At 36.0% G+C, this 19,376-nt stretch overlaps 3 protein-coding genes across 3 annotated transcripts; 2 read left to right on the forward strand and 1 right to left on the reverse strand.

Annotated features, from left to right (window-relative positions):
• The first annotated feature begins 947 nt into the window (after positions 1 to 947).
• LOC143448557 (general transcription factor IIF subunit 1-like) lies at positions 948 to 6,398 on the forward strand. The gene is made up of 4 exons (XM_076948359.1): positions 948 to 2,641; positions 3,960 to 4,076; positions 4,262 to 5,267; positions 5,428 to 6,398. Exons 1-4 carry the CDS (start codon positions 2,537 to 2,539, stop codon positions 5,838 to 5,840), a joined length of 1,641 nt encoding a protein of 546 aa, XP_076804474.1. The 5' UTR covers positions 948 to 2,536; the 3' UTR covers positions 5,841 to 6,398.
• Positions 6,396 to 14,728, forward strand: LOC143448556 (man(5)GlcNAc(2)-PP-dolichol translocation protein RFT1-like). The gene is made up of 12 exons (XM_076948358.1): positions 6,396 to 6,529; positions 8,463 to 8,602; positions 8,692 to 8,787; positions 9,035 to 9,326; positions 9,535 to 9,751; positions 9,940 to 10,033; positions 10,146 to 10,233; positions 10,419 to 10,557; positions 10,675 to 10,786; positions 10,890 to 11,036; positions 11,133 to 13,337; positions 13,513 to 14,728. The coding sequence occupies exons 1-11, from the start codon at positions 6,452 to 6,454 to the stop codon at positions 11,428 to 11,430; spliced, it is 1,701 nt and encodes a 566-aa protein (XP_076804473.1). The 5' UTR covers positions 6,396 to 6,451; the 3' UTR covers positions 11,431 to 13,337; positions 13,513 to 14,728.
• A 348-nt stretch (positions 14,729 to 15,076) lies between these two features.
• On the reverse strand, positions 15,077 to 18,424 carry LOC143450691 (uncharacterized). Its single transcript, XM_076951336.1, has 9 exons — positions 18,195 to 18,424; positions 17,891 to 17,947; positions 17,643 to 17,740; positions 17,395 to 17,484; positions 17,099 to 17,279; positions 16,788 to 16,953; positions 16,378 to 16,542; positions 16,163 to 16,271; positions 15,077 to 16,054 (listed from the first exon to the last, which is right to left on the reverse strand). Exons 1-9 carry the CDS (start codon positions 18,286 to 18,288, stop codon positions 15,488 to 15,490), a joined length of 1,527 nt encoding a protein of 508 aa, XP_076807451.1. The 5' UTR covers positions 18,289 to 18,424; the 3' UTR covers positions 15,077 to 15,487.
• Positions 18,425 to 19,376: the final 952 nt, after the last annotated feature.

Below are 19,376 nucleotides of genomic sequence, written 5' to 3' on the forward strand. Positions count from 1 at the left end.
AGATTGTGTGCTGATTGACGCTTTCAGCAAGCATGTTGTAAACCAGGGATAACCGTTTTTTGTTTAAAAGTTTTCTGTGTGTTTTTTGATAACTGACAACGTTTCTGCATACATGTTATTTGCGTACCTCAGTTTCCTAATTCCGTAAATCAGTGTTGTTCCATTTGCAATTCTGACTTCACATTTGATCTGGTCATCTATAGCCTAGTTGCAGACTTAAGTTATTTTACTTAAATGCTGTATTGGCAACTATGTTTTATGGGATTTTCCCCTAATAAGAGAAGGAAGAAGGTTACGTGAGATAATAATTTTTGTGTCTTGCCATTTGTGATTGAGATGAGATTATTTGTATTTTGCATTTATATGTACATACCCTCTGCATATATACCTCATACATTTTTCTCCTTGTAATACCAGAAAACCATGACTTCAAACTAACTTATTTTAGATTAGAAAATTAGAAAGCACAAAACATTGAAAACAGCATTCTCGTTATCGTAACGACTCACACCTCCAACCTTTTTGGCTACGCCACCGATTATATCCGCTAATTAACCAAGCCTAAAACGAAGAATTGCGAATTCCGGAAAAAACAAAAGGCATAAGAAAAATAAACTCAATATTACGTTTACCAAGCAAAGCACCATAGGCGCATACGCTGTACGAATGGGTACTATAATAATTATTATCTGGCAGTATGAATGCATAAAGCATCACTAAGTGTCTTTTTTTATTTATTTTATTTGACTTTCGTCAAAAATTTTGTATCTATGCTCATACACCATGGCTCTTAAGCCCATAGGGGCATAGATATTGATTATACAATAGAAATGTAATAGCAAGTTGTTAGTATTCTATGATTATACGTTACATTACGTGTTATGTGTTATATCTATGGTTTACAGTAGCCTAGCCTCTATGATATTTTCCAGACTGCAGAATGCACTTACAATTTCCTCACCCGGTGAGGACAAAAAGCCTATAATCCAGCGTCCTAAGGTTTTCCGACATCATTGTTCATGTTGGAATTTATATATTAGATAGAGTAGCTAGCAAGCGTATGTGCTTGTTTTAAGTTTCTTTCCACTTGATGCTAAACGAGCAAACACTTAAATTTTAAAATTGGCCAATAGGCCTACCTGTTGTAATTATCGAAGTGACTATAGGCCTAGGCCCTATTTCACTGGATGCGTAGTTTACGCTGCCTGTTGTTAAAGATAGGTGGTTAGGTTAGGATAATTTAATGGATGGCTATGCAAAAAGTTAATTTTAGCTGTTTAAGCTTTTATTAGATTATTATAGATTTAGACTGGGTTCAAGTTACCATATGTGTTAGCATTTAAGTTAAGTTAGCAAGAAACTGATACAAATACCTTGGAACGTACAATTTTTTCCGTTAAAATAGTGGCATCCTATTGTTATAGGCTAGGCTACACATATACCTAAGACCTTTTAACTAATTTTAACAAAAATGCATTGAATTTGAATGCACGTAAACAACAAACTGAAAAACAAAGAAAATTTGGTTCTAGGTGTAGGCTAGTGCAGAAGTACACAACCAAATGACGTCACAATTTGTGCCCCTGAGGTTTACTATACAAATGCATCTTGTGGTTGTGCACATGTGCATTAGGCCTAGACCCGGAAAAGTTGTCAGTAGCAGTATACCCGACAGGAAATTACGGCCTTTTTCGACAGAAATCGTACTTGAAAAGACCCAAATTTTGGTGTGCACTACGGGCAGTGTATAGGACTATCTTATCTGTTAATTATGGAAATGTGCTCAAAGTAACAAACTCATTCAAGGAACGGTAATCTCTACTTAAATTAAAGAAGTGTGTCTTTTAACTTACGGTAACCCTAACAGTGAGTAACAAGTAATTGCCAGTAGAAAGTGTGGTACATGCACACAGGTTGTTCATCAACGTGCACACCAAACATTTTTATCTTCACACCAGTTTATGATAAATAAATAAAGAAAAGCTGGTTGTTTGAATGCCAATTTGTAATAATTAAACAAAGAATTGAGCTTTCAGTGTAAACCATCTCGCAAACATTTGCGTCTTCACATGCACTATTTCATGTTGTAAACTATCTATACTACATTTCAGTCGAGTTTAACAGAGCATAAACCAAGAAAATAGACAAATATTATAGTAATGCAGTTTTAGTTTCCAAGTAATGTCAAAAATGTTTTTCCTTCCATTTTTTCAATTGTTTTTATTATGAGTGTCAGTTTTCCAAAAACTTTTGTTAACCTTCTTGCCACTGTTACTGCTAAGTGGTACATTTCCTTCATCCCAGACTGGAAAGCATGGCACTTTTCAATGAGGCCTGTGGGGTACAGGCCGGGTGAGTGACGTCTAAACTCGGGTACAAAATGGTATACTAAGTACATTTTGCATTGTGCAATGCACTTACCATGCTTTCCACTCTATCCTACATCTGCTTCTTTGTTAGGTTTGTTACAGTTGTCAGGTTAGCCACTTTTGCTGTCATCATCAGTAAGGTATTTCTGTGCTTCTAAAGTTTTTCAATGACATCATCAAGAGCTGATGAGTATCTTGTCTGTGTTCCCAAACATTCATCAAAACAATACAATGTCATGAGATTTAATGCTGGTGATAAAATTGATATTAGGGTAAGTTTTCAGCTTTTTCACTTTTCAGTTTGTAAATATTGTATTGGATTTATGAAAAAGCTTATAATAGCTACTTTGACATGAAATTGTAGTGTATATAATAGAGATTTTTACTCTCACTTTAAAATCTGAATGGGTGGAGCCAGCTGTACTTTAAAAAAGATGCAATTTTTAACACTTGTTTTGAGGTATTGGCATATATTTAAAAGTGTTTGCAAAGACCAAACAGGAAATTCTTTAATCCAGTTTTTCTCAACCATTGTTTGCCGTGAGACCAATCTACGAGTAAAAAAAAGTGGACTAAACAGTAAATAAACATTTTTTACTTTTGCACTTCCTTGAAAAAGGAGTTAGTGAATAGATAGAAGTGCAATATAATAATTAGATTAGAAGTGCACTAAATTTTCGGCAGGCCAAATTAGTTCGACCGAATTCAATAAATATGCCCAATTTCAGCTTTAGCCCAGATTTGGCTGAAAAAAATTTTAATGACACTACTAAAATTTTGCTTGAAAAAATTCCTTCGTTGCAGAAAAAATATGATAACAGCGGATAAGATTGTTATCGCACATTGACATAACAGGAATTTAAGTGCCTGTTATGTCATTCACGAAACTTTTTGTTCCAAGTTTTTACTAACTACGCATTAGTTCAACTATTTCCTATAACTATGTCACGTAAACATGCTAGAACGCCCTTGTTATTACAGGAATTTATAAAACAACCCTTTGAATTCAGTCTCCTGCCAATAATAATTCCAAGTTTCCAACAATGAAATGCATGTCACAAGAGATAAACAAAGTAGATTACAGTTCAAATAGGTGGTGCGACACTCTCACTTGTGATGTAAAAATAATGCAAATTATTTAAATTTGTGACACATCGTATTTAAAGAAAACTCACAATCCTGACAAGCCGCTTAGTGTTTAAGCAGGAATAGGTAGTTGGTGTGGTGAAGTGATGAAAATAATGGGTTTTTATGGCACAAAAATTTCTTTTATTGCATCACACTTGTTGCACACCATGGAAAAAGCACACGGATGTGTGCAGAAACCACAACCTGAAACTTACTACACGTAAACCTTCAAACATATTACGAACATTTAGCTACAATTTAGTAGAGAAGTTTGCGCTCTCAGAAGTCACCCCCAATTGAGAACTCCTGCTCTAATTTTGCAGCATTTTGATACCAGAAAGCAAAAGTAATACAACTGATGTTTGTTGCATAAACCTCATTAGTACTTTGTTTGCGTAAAGTTTATTACAATTAACTTTATGTTTGAACAAACATGAAACTTAAAAGTTGTTGATTTTGCAGAAATGGGTGAAAGGTTCTCTTTCAAGAGACTTGAGCGCAAAGAAAATATACGAAGAAGAGGAAGTCTATCCAGAATATGGCGAGGGCAGTGAGTATGGACGAAAGCAAAGAGAAGAGGTATCTTATTTGCTAATATATGTAGCCGCTGTATTGGTCAACACTGTTAGTGTGTTATGTTTACATATGTATATAGCATATCATATGAATATAATACCGGTATGTAGCGATGTGTAAGACGGAAATTGTTTTCTCTTAAATTGCAAGTTGCATGTTACATTGCTTTTGGTGTTTCATATTTTTAGGCTCGTCGATTAAAATATGGTTTTAAAAGGAGCAAGTTCAAAGTTAAGGACCAACCATGGAACCTTATGGTGTCTGCTATTGAACCAGAAGCTGATAGTAAAAAGAAACTGAATGGCAAAAGTGATATAAAGCCTAAAGTTATCACAAAAGAATTTTCTGGAAGAAAGGAAGGTGGTATTGGAGAAGGTTCCATGTATTTTGTGTTTACTCAACGGCCAGATTGCACTTTTGAAGCTCATCCTGTAGAGGACTGGTACAACTTCAAAAGAAAGATTCGGCACCGGACACTCACGGATGAAGAAGCAGAAGAGGCGTGGGAAAAACGAGACAAGATTCTCAATCATCTGAACTACATGGCACGGAAGAGATTGCACATAAACGATGAAGAGGAAGGGGGCGGAGAAGAAGGAAAAATCAAATTAGAAAAAAAAAAGAGCTCAAGTAAGATGAAAAATGGGGATGAGGATCTGATGATACATGACAATGAGGATTATGAACTGTATATGAGCGGAGGAAGCAGTGATGACGCTGAAGAAGATGATGAAGGAACATCTTCTAAAAAGAAGCAGAAGAAAAAGTCCAAACCGAAGAAAGAATCTGATGATGAAAAAGACGAGGCGGTGGAGGATTCAGATGACGGAGAACACGAAGGAACTGAAATTGCTTATGCAAGCGATATTAGCAGTGAAAATGAGGAGATATATGACTCAAAAATTGCTCCTCGAGGGCTAGATGAGTTAAGTTCATCTTCCAGCAGTGATGATGAAGAAGAGAATAATAAACCTGAAGAAAAAAATACGGAAAAATCAAAACAAAGCAAAGCCACTGCTGATAGTGACAACAGTGATTTATCTGCAGAGTCTGCAAGCGATCTTGAAGATGAGGATTCTCTTTCCCGTAGTGCACTCTTGATGCAGCAAAAGAAAATTTCTCCTAAAGATAAGAAAGCTGGTAAAAGAAGCGCTTCCAACAGCAGATCATCAACTCCAAATTCTGAGTTATCAGGTTGGATGAAGACTATCTCTCATGTTTTATGCTTACTTTTATTTAAGTTGTTAGTGTATATTTTTGATATGAATAATTAGTTTTTGTCAATTAAAATTTGCTGGTGTTTTGTAAGCCAAATACTATGCAAACTCATTATTTACTTATGTGTATCTTTTAGGATCTCCTAATGTTAAAAGAAAACTGCATGATGTGTCTAAAAAATTAGAAGCACAAGCCAGTCGTCAATCACCTTTGACTGTTGGCGGCAGCAACATTTTGGGAAAGCGTTGTGCAACTGGTGTAGGCAGCGAAACATCTGGCAAGCGACAAAAGACTAATCCAGAAGGATCCGGAACAAGTACCCCAACCAGAGACTCTACTCAGCATGGGATCACAGAGGAAGCTGTTAGAAAATATCTGACTCACAAGCCAATAACAACAAAAGACTTGCTTAAGAAATTTAAGGCAAAGAAAAAAACAGGAATCACTAGTGAACAAATTGTAGATAAAGTTGCAAAAATTTTGAAAAAGTTAAATCCACAAAAAATTATGATGGGCGACAAAATGCACTTGTATTTAAAGCTAACCTGATCGATCATGATTTACTGCAGACTACATTCTCCAAAATAGCTCGCCCCTTGTTTCCCATAACTCTTTATTCATTACCGCTGTAGGAAAGTTAATAAGTTAGAAAGGAATTTTAAAGTCAGTCTCAGAACTTATGTGTAGCCTACTTCATTGTAAAATTATTTGTATGTACTTCAATTTTATTTCATAATGACTTTTTGCAGCTTTCTTGGATTTTGGTAAAAAATTTAAAATAAAATTTAATTGAAATCATTGTCTATTTAGCATGTATTTGTCAAGTTACTGAAAAAATTGTATTACTGTTAATGCAAAAATTCAACATCACTAAATACCACATTAGTAGATTGAGTCTTTTTCATAATGTATATATCAGTTAATAGTTAAAATATTTCATTTTCTGTGTTGATAAAATAGCACAGTCAAAATATTCATGAGGAATTGTTCTGCAGGAACCACTTTTGTGTATGAACTACTGTTTGTAACTATTTCTGCTTGCCTTAAGCACCATTTTAATGATGTTGTTTGCCTTCCTGCCTTGCTTACTGTTTTCTTTTATAATAGGGAATATGTACTTTTAATCTGCTTAGGTTCATGTGTATAGTTTTACATAAAAAATGGAAAAATCCAACAAAGACTTGAAAAATGTATTGCAAAGCTCATCAAAACTGGCTTCGTATAATATGATATTGCAGGTATGGCATACTACAGGAATACAATATACAAGTTAAGCTCTCCGCCGCTGACATTTTTGTCATTGCTGATATTTTGCCAAGATTACTTTTTTGAGTACCAGTAATTTAAAACAATTTGTATCATATATTTTGTCTGCTCAGGTTTAATTATTTTCTGCTGTATTAGCATGGAGTTTACTTGCTTTATCTATCCCATGTAATATGTTTGATCATGTCTGCTCTCCCTTATTCTAAAAGAAGAAAACCTAATGAAGACGCGCTTGTTGTACACTCACATACTGACAAGAGTCATCACAAAGAAGGCATTAATTATGCAAATGATGCTACAGACCTTCTGCCAAACCGGAATTGGAGCTTGAAGTCAGTTGTTGCAGATGATCTTTTAACTTCGAAGGAAGCAATTGGTCTTGTTGAGGCGGTGGCTGCAGATATTTGTAGCAAGAAAGATGCATCCAAAGTTCTTCAGTTTGTTGGTGATGTTGTTCCACTTAAAGGAATGCAGCACTTGAAGAGACTTCGAAAAGTTGACAACGTCTTGCAAGTTATTTTGTTTGTGGGCTCGAAAGATTTACATGCTAAACAAGTACAAGAATTTAAAACACTTCTGATAGGAAAAAATTCTTCAAGTATGATAAGCAATACATATAAATCATTCTTCAAAGAAGTTAATGAGATGCTTGGTAAGGTATTTCTCACTTTTATACCCACTAAACCCCCACTCACCAGACCCCAGTTTGAAATTTGCAAAAAGCATTGGCCTGTGTCATTTCATGAAGAAAAGACCATTACAAGTTTACTAAACTGCTCAATGTTTTCTAAGATGGACTACATACAGATGGAAAGCCATATGAGGAATGCAATTAAAACTGTTTATTTTGGTAAAGCGCTCAATAAAGATCTTAGTACGGGTGTTGTGATTGTGGACCCTTCATCAAACGACACAATTGCATGTGCTTTTGATTTGACAAACATTTCATGTGGCTTAGCTAATGGTTGTACAGCAAAACACCCATTAAATCATGGAGTTATGGTTGCAATTGATTTAGTTGCCAGATCTCAAGGTGGGGGTACATACTCTTATTCCCCGTATCTCACTAAAAGCTGCGCAGTAGGTCAAGGACTTTATTACAAGTCCTCCAATTACCCAACTTCAGCAGATGCCACCCCACAATGTGACTCAACAAAAGCAGATGCGTTGTCTGTATCTTACATTTGCACTGGGCTAGATGTGTACATTACCAGAGAACCATGTGTCATGTGCTCTATGGCGTTGCTACATTCACGCGTGAGGCGTGTCTTTTATGGTGCAAGCCATGCTGAGGGTGCTTTGGGAAGTGCTTACAAAATACATGCCATGAAAACCCTTAATCATAAATTTCAAGTTTTTAAAGGTGTTTTAGAAGATGAATGCAACCAACTTTAAATTTTCAGTGTGGTCTTAATCTTTTATTTTAAACTTGTTGACAAAAACATGTTGCTCAAGAAATGCATATATTCATGTGTTACAGTTTTATGAGATTGCCTTCTCCAGTTTAATTGAACAAAAATAAAACATTTTGATGAAGACGGTGAATTGTTTCAACTTGAGTTTTCTGTTGATTTATACACAAGTAGTTTGTTGTATGTAAAAGCTAGAGAGGTTAAGTGGCTTGTCAAACTATGAGATATACATTAAACCGACCCATGCAATAACAAATAATTTAATTAGTGAAAAAACAAATCAGTAACTATAGTGAGGTATCTAATAAAAAGGCTTTGACTGAAAGTTACACCAATACGGTATCAAAAATTAACTAAAAATGTGTGTATAAATTTTATACTATAAAATGTCTCAACAATAAAAATATCGATAAAAGGGAGAAAAGATTATGTACTCAATAGTTTTGATATAAAACATCAAACGTGTTAATTTGTTAAATTCTCTTTGTTTCAGCTGTCATTCCGGGTGCTAACATTTCTCCTTAATGCATTTATATTGCGATATGTCACCAAGGACATTCTTGGCATTGTCAATGTTCGCCTAGTTCTGCTGTATGGTACAATAATCTTCATGTCAAGGGAAGCGTTCAGGAGGTAGTTACAATAGTCTAGCTAAAAATAAATTTAAGGATGTTTTGTGTTTTTATCCATATCATATACCTTACAATCTTTATTGGCTTTAGAGCATGTTTAAGTACGGAAACAAGCAGCTCTGCAGATAAAGGAGGACATAGCAAGGCACTTTATTGGTCACAAACTATAAATCTATTGTGGTGCATGTAAGTTTTAATCAGCTGGAGTACATTTGGTTTTAACAAATTTTTTTCTTGTCTTATTAAAATGTAGCAAGTCATAAATACCATAAGCTGCTGAACACAAACAAATGTGTAAGCTGGTGTTGGATTTAACACTAGTTGTATTCAAGACAGAGCAGCTTTGACAACGCAACCAAATTTTCCCAGTTATTTTCAGTAATTAAACAGTTTAAACTTAATTTTTTTAAACTTTGCTTTTTCTGTTTTGTAGGATACCGGTGGGCTTGGTATGCATGGTTCTGTTAATTTACTGCTGGGCATATCTGTTTGAAAACCCTGATCCCCTTGCTGTACCATACTATGGGATAGCTGTACTTGTGTTTGGATTTTGTGCATGGATTGAATTGTTTGCAGAACCTCTCTGGATAATTGGTCAAACTTTTCTTTTTGTAAAATTGAAAGTGATCAGTGAAGGATTGGCAATTCTTGTAAAGACCATTGTTACAGTCTTGTTAGTTGTTTGGTATCCACAGTGGGGACTCATATCATTTTGCTGTGCTATGGTGCGTATAGGTATTGTACTAGTTCGATTTAATAGTAACACAAACTCTATAAATGTTGTGTAACAAATCGCATGAGTAGAATAGAAGAAGATGCTAACATGTCAGTAGTCAAGACATTACGGTAGTGAGCACAAGAACTCTGCATGTTAAGATTTTTGAGCTCTTTTTTAGTTTCACCGTTGCATTCTGCTTATTTTTAATGTCACAGGTGGCCTTTTCAATCACTTACATTGCAGTATATTATGGATATTTCTTTTGGTTTATAACATCTGGAAAGGTGAAACAGATAGAAGATTTTCCTATTCATTCAGTTCGTGATTTCTTTCCAAAACTTCACTTGGATGTTCCACTCGTTAATATAAATGCTGCTAAACTCACCGTGAGTTTTTTTAAGCAGTCAGTCTTGAAAGGGTTGCTAACTGAAGGTGAAATCTGGGTTTTAGTCATGGTTACTATCAATGATTTTATTTTGAAATGAACTTTATTGCAGTTGGTTGAGGTTCGTTGCTTAACTTAGCTTTTTTTATCTATTATACCTTTCAACCTATATTTTTGGATGAACATTGTTCAAGCTTTCGGTGTGAAGGCTTTTGAATTCAACTATTAATTTTAGGTGAAAGATATATTATGACAGTGCTGAATGTGCTGTCTTTTGCTGATCAAGGCGTGTATGATATTGTCAACAACCTTGGTTCACTAGTGGCAAGGTGAAGTAAAAATAAATTTGCATTTGTTTTAATTTGCGAGGAACACTGAGCACATTTACCTAAAGCGATAAAGTAAAGAAATTATTTTGACACTTCATTGCACATATTACAGGTTTATATTTTTGCCTATCGAGGAGAGTTTTTATCTTTTCTTCGTGAAAACTCTCAAGCGAGGTGAAGATGCCAACCAACAAACGCCAGTAATAACACCTTGAATTTATTCCATTGTTATTATTGTTAAGGTTTCCTGTTGAATGTACTTGTGAGCCTTTGAAAGCAATAGCGCTATAAATGGTACCTGGAAAAAGTATTATTGACATTCTTGTCTATTTTGGTACATTCCTTTGCGCAACATTGGTTATCAGCTAATATCATCTGTTGGCAGAATCAGGTGCTAGCCATATCACATGTTTTATTTTGTCTCTTGCGCTTGGTGGTCTTGATTGGCTCAACGATCTTAGCATTTGGTCTACCCTATTCATACCTTTTACTGGACCTTTATGGTGGAACCATCCTTAGTAGTGGTAAGATTTTAGTTTTTAGATTTGTAATTTCTTTGCAATTACTAGTCATTATTTTTCATGCAATAGAAGAATATATTGACAAATTTAACAATTATTGATAATTGTATGATTTTCTAGGTACTGGCCCACTATTGTTAAAATTTTACTGCCTTTATGTCCTCGTCATTGCAATCAATGGAACGACAGAATGTTTTGTGTTTGCTGCTATGAGCCAGAATGAAGTGGAAAAGTAAGAAGATGACGTGACATTACAAATTTAAGGCTAAATAATTTTCATATTTACTTCAATTAATAAAGTCATAATTGAGAATGTGCGCAAACTGTTTCTTTAGCTACAACAAAAAGATGTTGCTGTTTTCTTTTTTATTCCTCACCACCTCATATTATCTGACGATCTTGGTTGGTTCAGTCGGGTTCATTTTGGCCAATTGCTTGAACATGTTGGCCAGAATCATCCACAGTATAATTTTTCTCAAAAGGTAGTTACATGCGGTTAAAAATTTCGTGAACTGGTGTTTATGAAGAAAAATAAATTGAAAGAAAATTTGCGTTTATGATAATCTATGTTTTTCTAGATTTTACAAGAAAAGTCGGATATCTTCACCATTGCATGGATTGATCCCCAGACCTGTTGTACTGGTGACCTTGGCCGTGTCTTTCCTGATATGCAGTTTTTCAGAAAGCCAGCTTTGTTGCCATAGAGGCTGGATTTTTCGAGTAGTCCACATCAGTGTAGGCGCCATTTGTCTATGTGCTGTTGCAGTGAGCGTGTTTTACTTCGAACGTGAAGTCGTAACTTTTTTGCGTGAACAGTATTTTTCGAAATCAGCAAAAAATCAAAACGAAAGGGTTTCAGCGACAAAATCCAAATAAATTTTGAATTGTTTTAGCGTTTTGTAGGCTATACAATCAATATTACCTAATGATGAGGAGAAAACTATTTCTTAACATTTTCTAGCGCTTACCACATTTTGCCTTTACTTTAAATCGCAAATCAATGGCTATAAAACCACTGAGTTGCATCACGTGCGGTCGTTATAAAAATCGGTGCGGTAGTTTATCTTGAGTTGCATTAGATTCGGTTGTATTCATCGAGAACAAATATTGCGCTTTTGTTGGCCAATTTATCAGTACGTTGTATGAATCCCACTCTTTAAGATGCCACCAACTCCCAGAAAATAAACAGATTTACCCCCATTCATGTGTGTTAATTTAAACCGATGAAAGTACGTCGGGTTGAAACTATATTTCACCCGAGTGGTTTTGGATTGCTAAGCTCGAAAGTCGTCGAGGTAGTAATTTTAAGGAAGAATGCTGTTCTGTATGCGTGAGGCTTTATTTGTTAAAGACAGGACCGTAACTAGATGTATATTATACCAGTGATGTTAGTCGAATGGGAACTATTGTTTCGACCGAACGGCTGTGTCGTTTGATGTTTTGTGCCTTGCATTAGCTTCTGTGTTGTTGTCTTCACGTTAGATGAGGCATTGCGTTACGTATTATTTGCATCGTTTATTGTTAGCACGTTGTGACCGCTTACAGGAAAAATGCTCAACCCACAGCGCGAAAACTTTCAAAACCGTGGCAGTAAAATTGCTACTGTAGCGTGATGTGCTGTCAGCAGCTGTTTTCATCTTTGGGTAGCCGCTAGAAAAACTGGATGTATTTGCGAAAGCTATCAACATTAACCAATACCCGGATCACGAAAAGGTTTATTTGTGTAGCCATTACATAATTGTAAAACGAAAAGTATCCTGTGTACATTTGACCGATGGAATTATACATACGTTCTATTACCTGAGAATTCTGGTTCATGGAGTAAGGAATAAGAGATCTACTAGACTAGACAGTAAGAATAGCTAAAACCCGTTGGCGTTAACGTTTGGTACATACTGTAGAGAAAGAATTAATTTGTAACGAGATATGAGAACAGTATAGTCTATTTGCGTTTTTATGTATTTCTCAAACAGTTAAATTTAGCTTTGGTATGTGCGTTCGGAACGTCACTGAATTTTTGGTCACGCTATTGGTAACAATCGACTGAAAGCTGTAACTCAGCGTGCAGCATGCATGACCAACGTTTCGTGCCAAAGCTCAGGACAAATTCGGTGCTTTGGTGGCATTTTGGCGAAAATGCTGTGGGAGTATACTGATTTTTTCTCAGCTGAGATTTAAACTGATAACGTAATTGAGTCAATTTTAAAAAATAGATTAGATAGACAAAAGACTGCCTTACATTTCGCAGTGAATAAGATTATGTAAAAAATCGATTCGATTGTTTAATAGATAATAAGCAGTCTCATGAAATAGTCGAGTTGCTACGGTGGTGTCAACAGGCATGACAAGACTTCCGGTCGTGTGCTGTCGTAAACGTTTCGGATCATATGACAAACCTGCATGGTTTTAGCTGAAACACACATTGCAGAAGTCAGATCTCTCAAAGTAAAATATGACCTGCCTAATTAAAACTAGTAAGCTATGTATTGGTGTAATATTTGTAAAGATCAACCAAGCTCGACGCTCTGTTGACTTAAAAACAAAGTTGCAAACATTAGGCGACCATAGAGCAATTGGAATTGTACAGTATCGTAAACTAAGCTCGGTTAAATTCATCATTTTTGACGTTTTCAGTAAGATTTATAACTTTGCTTGTGGCGTAGGAAAAGAAAGACAAAGGCAAACTGTCTGTTAAATATAGATTATGATATGTTTATGAAAGCAATATGGTTTCTCAACGCAAGTTTATTGTTTTGAAAAAGGCTTATCAACTTCAACAAACGGTAAGGAAACTTTTGTTTATAAGTGTGTCAGCATATATTAGATGATTACGTTTTAACTAAACGTGCATAACTTTGTGTGTACTGGCACGAGTATCTAATAGGATTCATCAAATTTGTCAATTTTGCTTGGCTAATTATTATGTGTCAATTTAGAAGATAAATTGATTTTTTCCAGGCCTTGACCTTTTCAGTTTTCTGCATCATTTTGATGTCAATTATGGCTGTTTATAACATGTGGAAAGAGTTATATCTCCGCCTCGGCATCCTGAACTACGAAAGGAGAATTAAGGTTGCTGAAGATAAGAGTGAGCTTCTTGGAAGAAATATTATTTTAGGAGGAGAGTGCGCCACTTTAAAACACAAAGACTTTGTTACTGATTTCCGATACGCGGTGGAACTTTATCGATGGGAAGGTTGGGCCTGTTACTGCGCGCAATGGGGCCTGAACTTTGAGATGGATCACATCGAGACTGCTAATTACAGCTCACAAGTATTTCTGTATTCGTCTATGACTTGCGAGACTCTTCGGACATGCCACGCTTGGCTGGCGTTGGCTAATATCTTCATCGCTTTAAGTTGGTTAACATTTTACAAATATTTGTGCTCAAAAACGCGCTTGAAAAAACGCTTTGCATCCAAGAAACTGGAAAAAATTTTACCGACCTCTTTCGTGTAATAATCGCTATATTGTGTGCTATAATGGCGTTTTACTGGACTGCTGCAGAACGAATTGGTTTTAATTTCTTTATGAATTATGAGTAAAAAGATAAGCTACATATGCAAGCTTTAATTCTTTGTTTAGGTGATGTTTTCGCTGAAACGGCATGTCAAAAACTATTTATGTACGGCGTTTAGAGTATCCTATATCCGTATTTTACCATGCAATAATAATATCTTTTTTCGTGTTTGATATTTACGCAACATGAAATATATTCTGAAACGTTGATTTAGAAAACAGTTGCTGTATAAGAGTTTCATAAACATTTTTTGTGCAAGAAGATATACGGGCAACCGTTTATATCAGTATGCTTACGGTATCTTCGAGTTTGCGAAGAAAAAATTGAAACTACATATGGTGCACAATATTTAAAAGCGTTTTTGAGGCTGGAATGCTATATTGTTTGTAACGATAAATATTTTCTAAATTTTATCATATTTTTTTTGGTTTATTTTTCGCCCGTGACTGTATGGAGCGAAAAATTATGATTTTAATCTAAATGCAGACTGATGAAATAAGAAATAATAGTAAACAGTGAAATTTGAATTTAAATTTGTGAAATTGTAACACTAGTTATTTTCACCTGCGCCAAATATTTTCCAAATTATAGAAACTCAAAAAACATTGTAAGATGACTTTGGCACAAATAAAAATGTTTATTTAATGGAAAAAATTGTCTGCATTTTATGAGATTTGCGGTTTGTCATGATAAGCAGAAACGCACATATTCCTTAGACTAATGTTGGCAAACTTTTTGAGCCATCTCACATGGGTAAATGCAATTGTTTTTCTTCTTTAGGCAACCGATGTAAGCTGATTGTGCCATTGAAACCGTGACTTCACAAAATTTTGTCCGCGAATTTTTGGACGACAGCGTGACCACTGCCCTTTATCTTTAGCTCAGGTGACGGAAAAACGGCTTATACAAAGAAATGGAAATTGTGCTACATTTTCCGTAACTGTTTTGTATCTTAGACCTATACACCAAACCTAACAGCGTGTTTTGCACCACGGTATCGAATGTGTTCGCGTTACTATAAGGTTATTTATTGAAAAAGATATGGACAAAAGAAAATAAAACAAAGATACAACAAGTATAAAAACGCTAAATAGAGTAATCACAAAACATGTTAATTAAACGCGTTTCCAATAATGTATGTTTATTATTTAGCAAAGGAAAACCGATTTTTTTAAAAAACAAACGTGCATATATACTGTATGAAATGATGCAAAACCTTAATCACTGCAAAAACATAACATAACATAACATGTTTTCTTGATGCGAATATGATATCAATAGAACGTTTCATCAGAAATAATAATTTCAAAGCAAGTGGACCCGGTGTTGAAGATGATGCCGCAACAATGCCTCTTTGTCATAACATAACAAGTGCTCTGCTAAAAAAAAATCGGAATAGTTCACCAAAAAATTTCAGACGTCCGTATCTGCAAAGTGGGTGTTGCTGGGGAGGGTACTGGACTCGCTTAAATCTTCTCGACTCCGCGCGAGATCGAACATTTGCGGACCTAAGCTCGGCATCCAGCCTTTCCTGTCCGCGATGTCGACTTTGCCCATTTTATTGCCGGGCATTGGCGTGGGAGACTTTGACGTCTGTACCCATCGTATGGGGGAAGTCCCTTGATTGCGTAGGCTGATGCTGTCTGTGTCAAAGCTGTTTGACGCCGTTGTGGCGGTCTTTGTCTTCACCGGAGTAGACGCCGAAGACCCGGACGACGACGATCCGGAGTGTTGCCGAGGAGCCATTTTCATCACTTCGACTTCATCTTGGCTCACTTCAGAACTGTCTTCGTCAAAACTATCGCGATCACTTTCGGTGCAACTTGATCGATTCGAACGACGTTCGTGTCGTTCGCGACTGCGACTTCGGCTGCCACGACGTCTGTAGCTTGAAGTTCGGCTCCGGCGTCGCCTAGACGGTGATCGAGATCTAGATCTAGAACGACGAGCTGCGGAAGTGGCACCGCCGACATATCTTTCCTGAAAATATCAAACCAGTTATTTCATGAACATTAAGCTCTATAAGTTCCAATATGGTGGCTTGCATTATTACTTAATCTAAGACAAAAACATTTTATTTACATTTACCTGATATCCATTCCTTGTAATTGTTTCTATTTCTTCTTTTTTGCCTTCGTTAGCAACATACCCTTTGTTGGTGTAAGCATTTACGTCAGATATGCCAAAGAGCTGGCTTCTGAACACGTGTAAAACGGTTTATGACATTTACAGCAATGCGTGAACCTTATATCTACAGTTTTTTATTTACGTATTTCTACTGAAGTCCTTCCATAAAAACTTACTCTTTTTCTTTTCGGCGCCGTCGTGCTGCGTAACAGCAACAGGCAAGGATTATTGCAGCAAGAATAACCAGAAAGCATCCAATAACACCAACTATCACCATCCATAAAGCAACCATGGTCTGACATTGAGCACCAAGGAACCACAAATCAGCCTTTGAAAGACACCTATAGATACAGATGTAAATAGCTAGCTGGCAAATTTTATTTTCTATTTGAAGAAGATACTGATAATATCGTTTAGGCGAAATATATATATCTAGATCCAAAATAAATGAGTTGGCACTTGGCAGATCCGTAAACTACCTCTGCTGTTGTTAAGTATAGGTCTACTAGCAAATATTCTTGCCCATAACCATTAATCTGGGCGTATAGTTACAGAAAAAAAACTTTGTATAGTCGTTGCTAATTACGTGCAAGTAGGTGTAACGTCTGTGTTAGCTTGAGCGCAAGTTCCGTTATTTTGACAATATTCCGCCTTGCAAGGTGACTTGCATTCCACAGCAATACCACCCAAGGTTTCAGTACATTGAGTGTTCGCTGGACATGAATTGCTGGCTTGGTCACAAAGGCTATCACCTATCGTTACATATATATATTTATATCTAAATATTATATGCATACACTGTGTATAAAGTTAAATTTGTGTAGTAATGTGCATACAGAAATTTTTTACAACATATAAGGTGATAAAAAAACGTTAAAGAAAGCCAAGTTTGCTTACCGCTAAAAGAAAATCCAGCATTATTTTCTGGAAATCTGTAAAAACTTAACAAGTCTGTACTCCCAGAACTAACGGAAGTGCGTATTGTGTCGTAATTTCCAATTGTTGAAGCTATGAGGTCATCGCTAATATCAGGGGTGGAGATAAGATTTGCATAGACGTATACAACGTTGTAAGTCAACTGCAATTATAACATCAAATATTTTACCACTGTTATTTAGAAGGGTTTACAGTAGGAGATATATAGTAGGCCAGGGTATAGATAAGGGTCGGCAACAAAGCGTATTCCAGCTTACCCGTAGGTTGCCATTAACAGTTTCTTGTTTTGTTACAACCATACTGTTAAATCCAACCAAACCAGCACCATTAGCATAATAGGGTCGTACCTAAGAAAACAGTTTGAAAATGCTAAATGTAAGCCGCACAAGGCTATTTGTATTCGGACAGTACTAACTATAACGTTAAAAGGGTTTTTGACACCATACAGTTAGAAAATGCAATAGGAACCAATCTATGTTAAAATAACTCACAATAAAGTACATACCGCGCCAACAAAGGTATTTGGATTGAAATTGGCTATGTCGACGTTTGCAAGTGGGTCCAAATCCATGGTTGTTGTGTACGTTTTTTGCGTCGTTGCGGCTACAATAAACGTATTCAAACAATATAATGTGCTACATATTCAAACAATACAATAAGATACAGTACAGTACAGTACGTCAAAATGTAAAGAATAACATATGAATGGAAAACATATGGGCTAATACGCATGGATACCGTAGGAATACTTACAGATATTTGCAGTTGTATCGTCAAATCCCACTAAAGCAAAGGGATCCGCTTGTGCATCTAAAGTAAAGATTCTGAAGTTTATACTGTACTACAACCTTAACCGACAGAGAATTTCTGCATACCGCACTTGTTGTAGCCGGACGAACTAAAACCAACCGTTAGCAAATACTAGTTCCATACCCGTTAGTTAGAAAGAAGCTACGTGAGTTATGCAACATAACCAATAGTAAAAAATTAATGCGTTTGAAACATATTTTTGACGAATGAGATTAGTTCCTCTATGTATAAACGCAATAACACGTACCAGCATTTCGAAGAATACAGATCGTAAAAACAACAAATAACATCACAAGACACTGCCCGCTGTCCACTTTCGTCCGTACTCGTCCAGTGATCATAATTGTCTACAGCAAGGAAGAGGATGTCCGAAGTCCGCTGAGTATTAAGACTCGTATACTGTATACAGTATAGCCAGCAAAGTTAAGAATTCATTTATTAGAAACTCTTCCATGTACCTGCCAATACGCAAAGCACAACTTAACAACTTAATTCGAACATTTCCTTGTAATGATCTGGTAATCTTGAGCTGCTGAGCTCGTTTGATCATATGACAAAAAACAAATTACGTTATTATACGAAAATATGGACTCAAAACTATAAGTTTTCACTTCAGCCTTATCTTCTCACAGAAAGTTTTTAACCTGTTTTGAATACATAATCAGAAACACTGTTCCTACACTCATTCGTAAATTGTAAAGAACTTCCTCAGACAATGACATTGCAAATAGGAAAGTCTATAACGCTGGTTTAAAAATTTTGGAAGTATATGAAGTAAACCACATTAAGCTTGGAGTATATCTCAAATCCTACAATGTTTTTGCCATCCAATCTGGAGTCTATATGGCCAAACCTGCATGCGTTCGGCCCATGACAAAAATCATAAATATTTCACAATGCTTTTAGAGCAAAGGCTGACTAATACACCTTTATTTCAACAAAATGCTCTTAAGAATGGACCTATTTTCCCTCCTACGTCTCTTATTCATATCTTTTACCAAAACCAAACAACTGACACGGTTACTGGGTAGGAACGTTTACGCCTGAACGCTTTCAAGATAAGACTAGAGCTTCACGCTGGAACGCCCGGGTACGCCTGCCTTTGCCTATTTTTTTCTTTTCGAGGCGAGCGAGCGACTACGTATATGAGTGTTTAAAATATCCACTCCAATGCAAACAGCCTGGTTAAAAGGACATGGTCCAAAGGGTGTATTTCTAACGTATCGTTCAATCTTTATTGTCTCCCATGTTCTCAGTAAGCAAACAACGAAAACAATGCGTTCAAATAAGAGATATGTCCAGGAGATGTGCTTCAGCGCTTGGTAAATGACGTCATATTTAGCAGAATATTCTCCTGCGATCACGCGACCATGAGCAAAGAAACCTATTTTAACTCCTGGTGATTACATTTATGTTTTGATGTTACCAC

Source organism: Clavelina lepadiformis, chromosome 3 (assembly GCF_947623445.1).
Source record: "Clavelina lepadiformis chromosome 3, kaClaLepa1.1, whole genome shotgun sequence".
In the NCBI taxonomy this organism is placed as follows: domain Eukaryota; kingdom Metazoa; phylum Chordata; class Ascidiacea; order Aplousobranchia; family Clavelinidae; genus Clavelina; species Clavelina lepadiformis.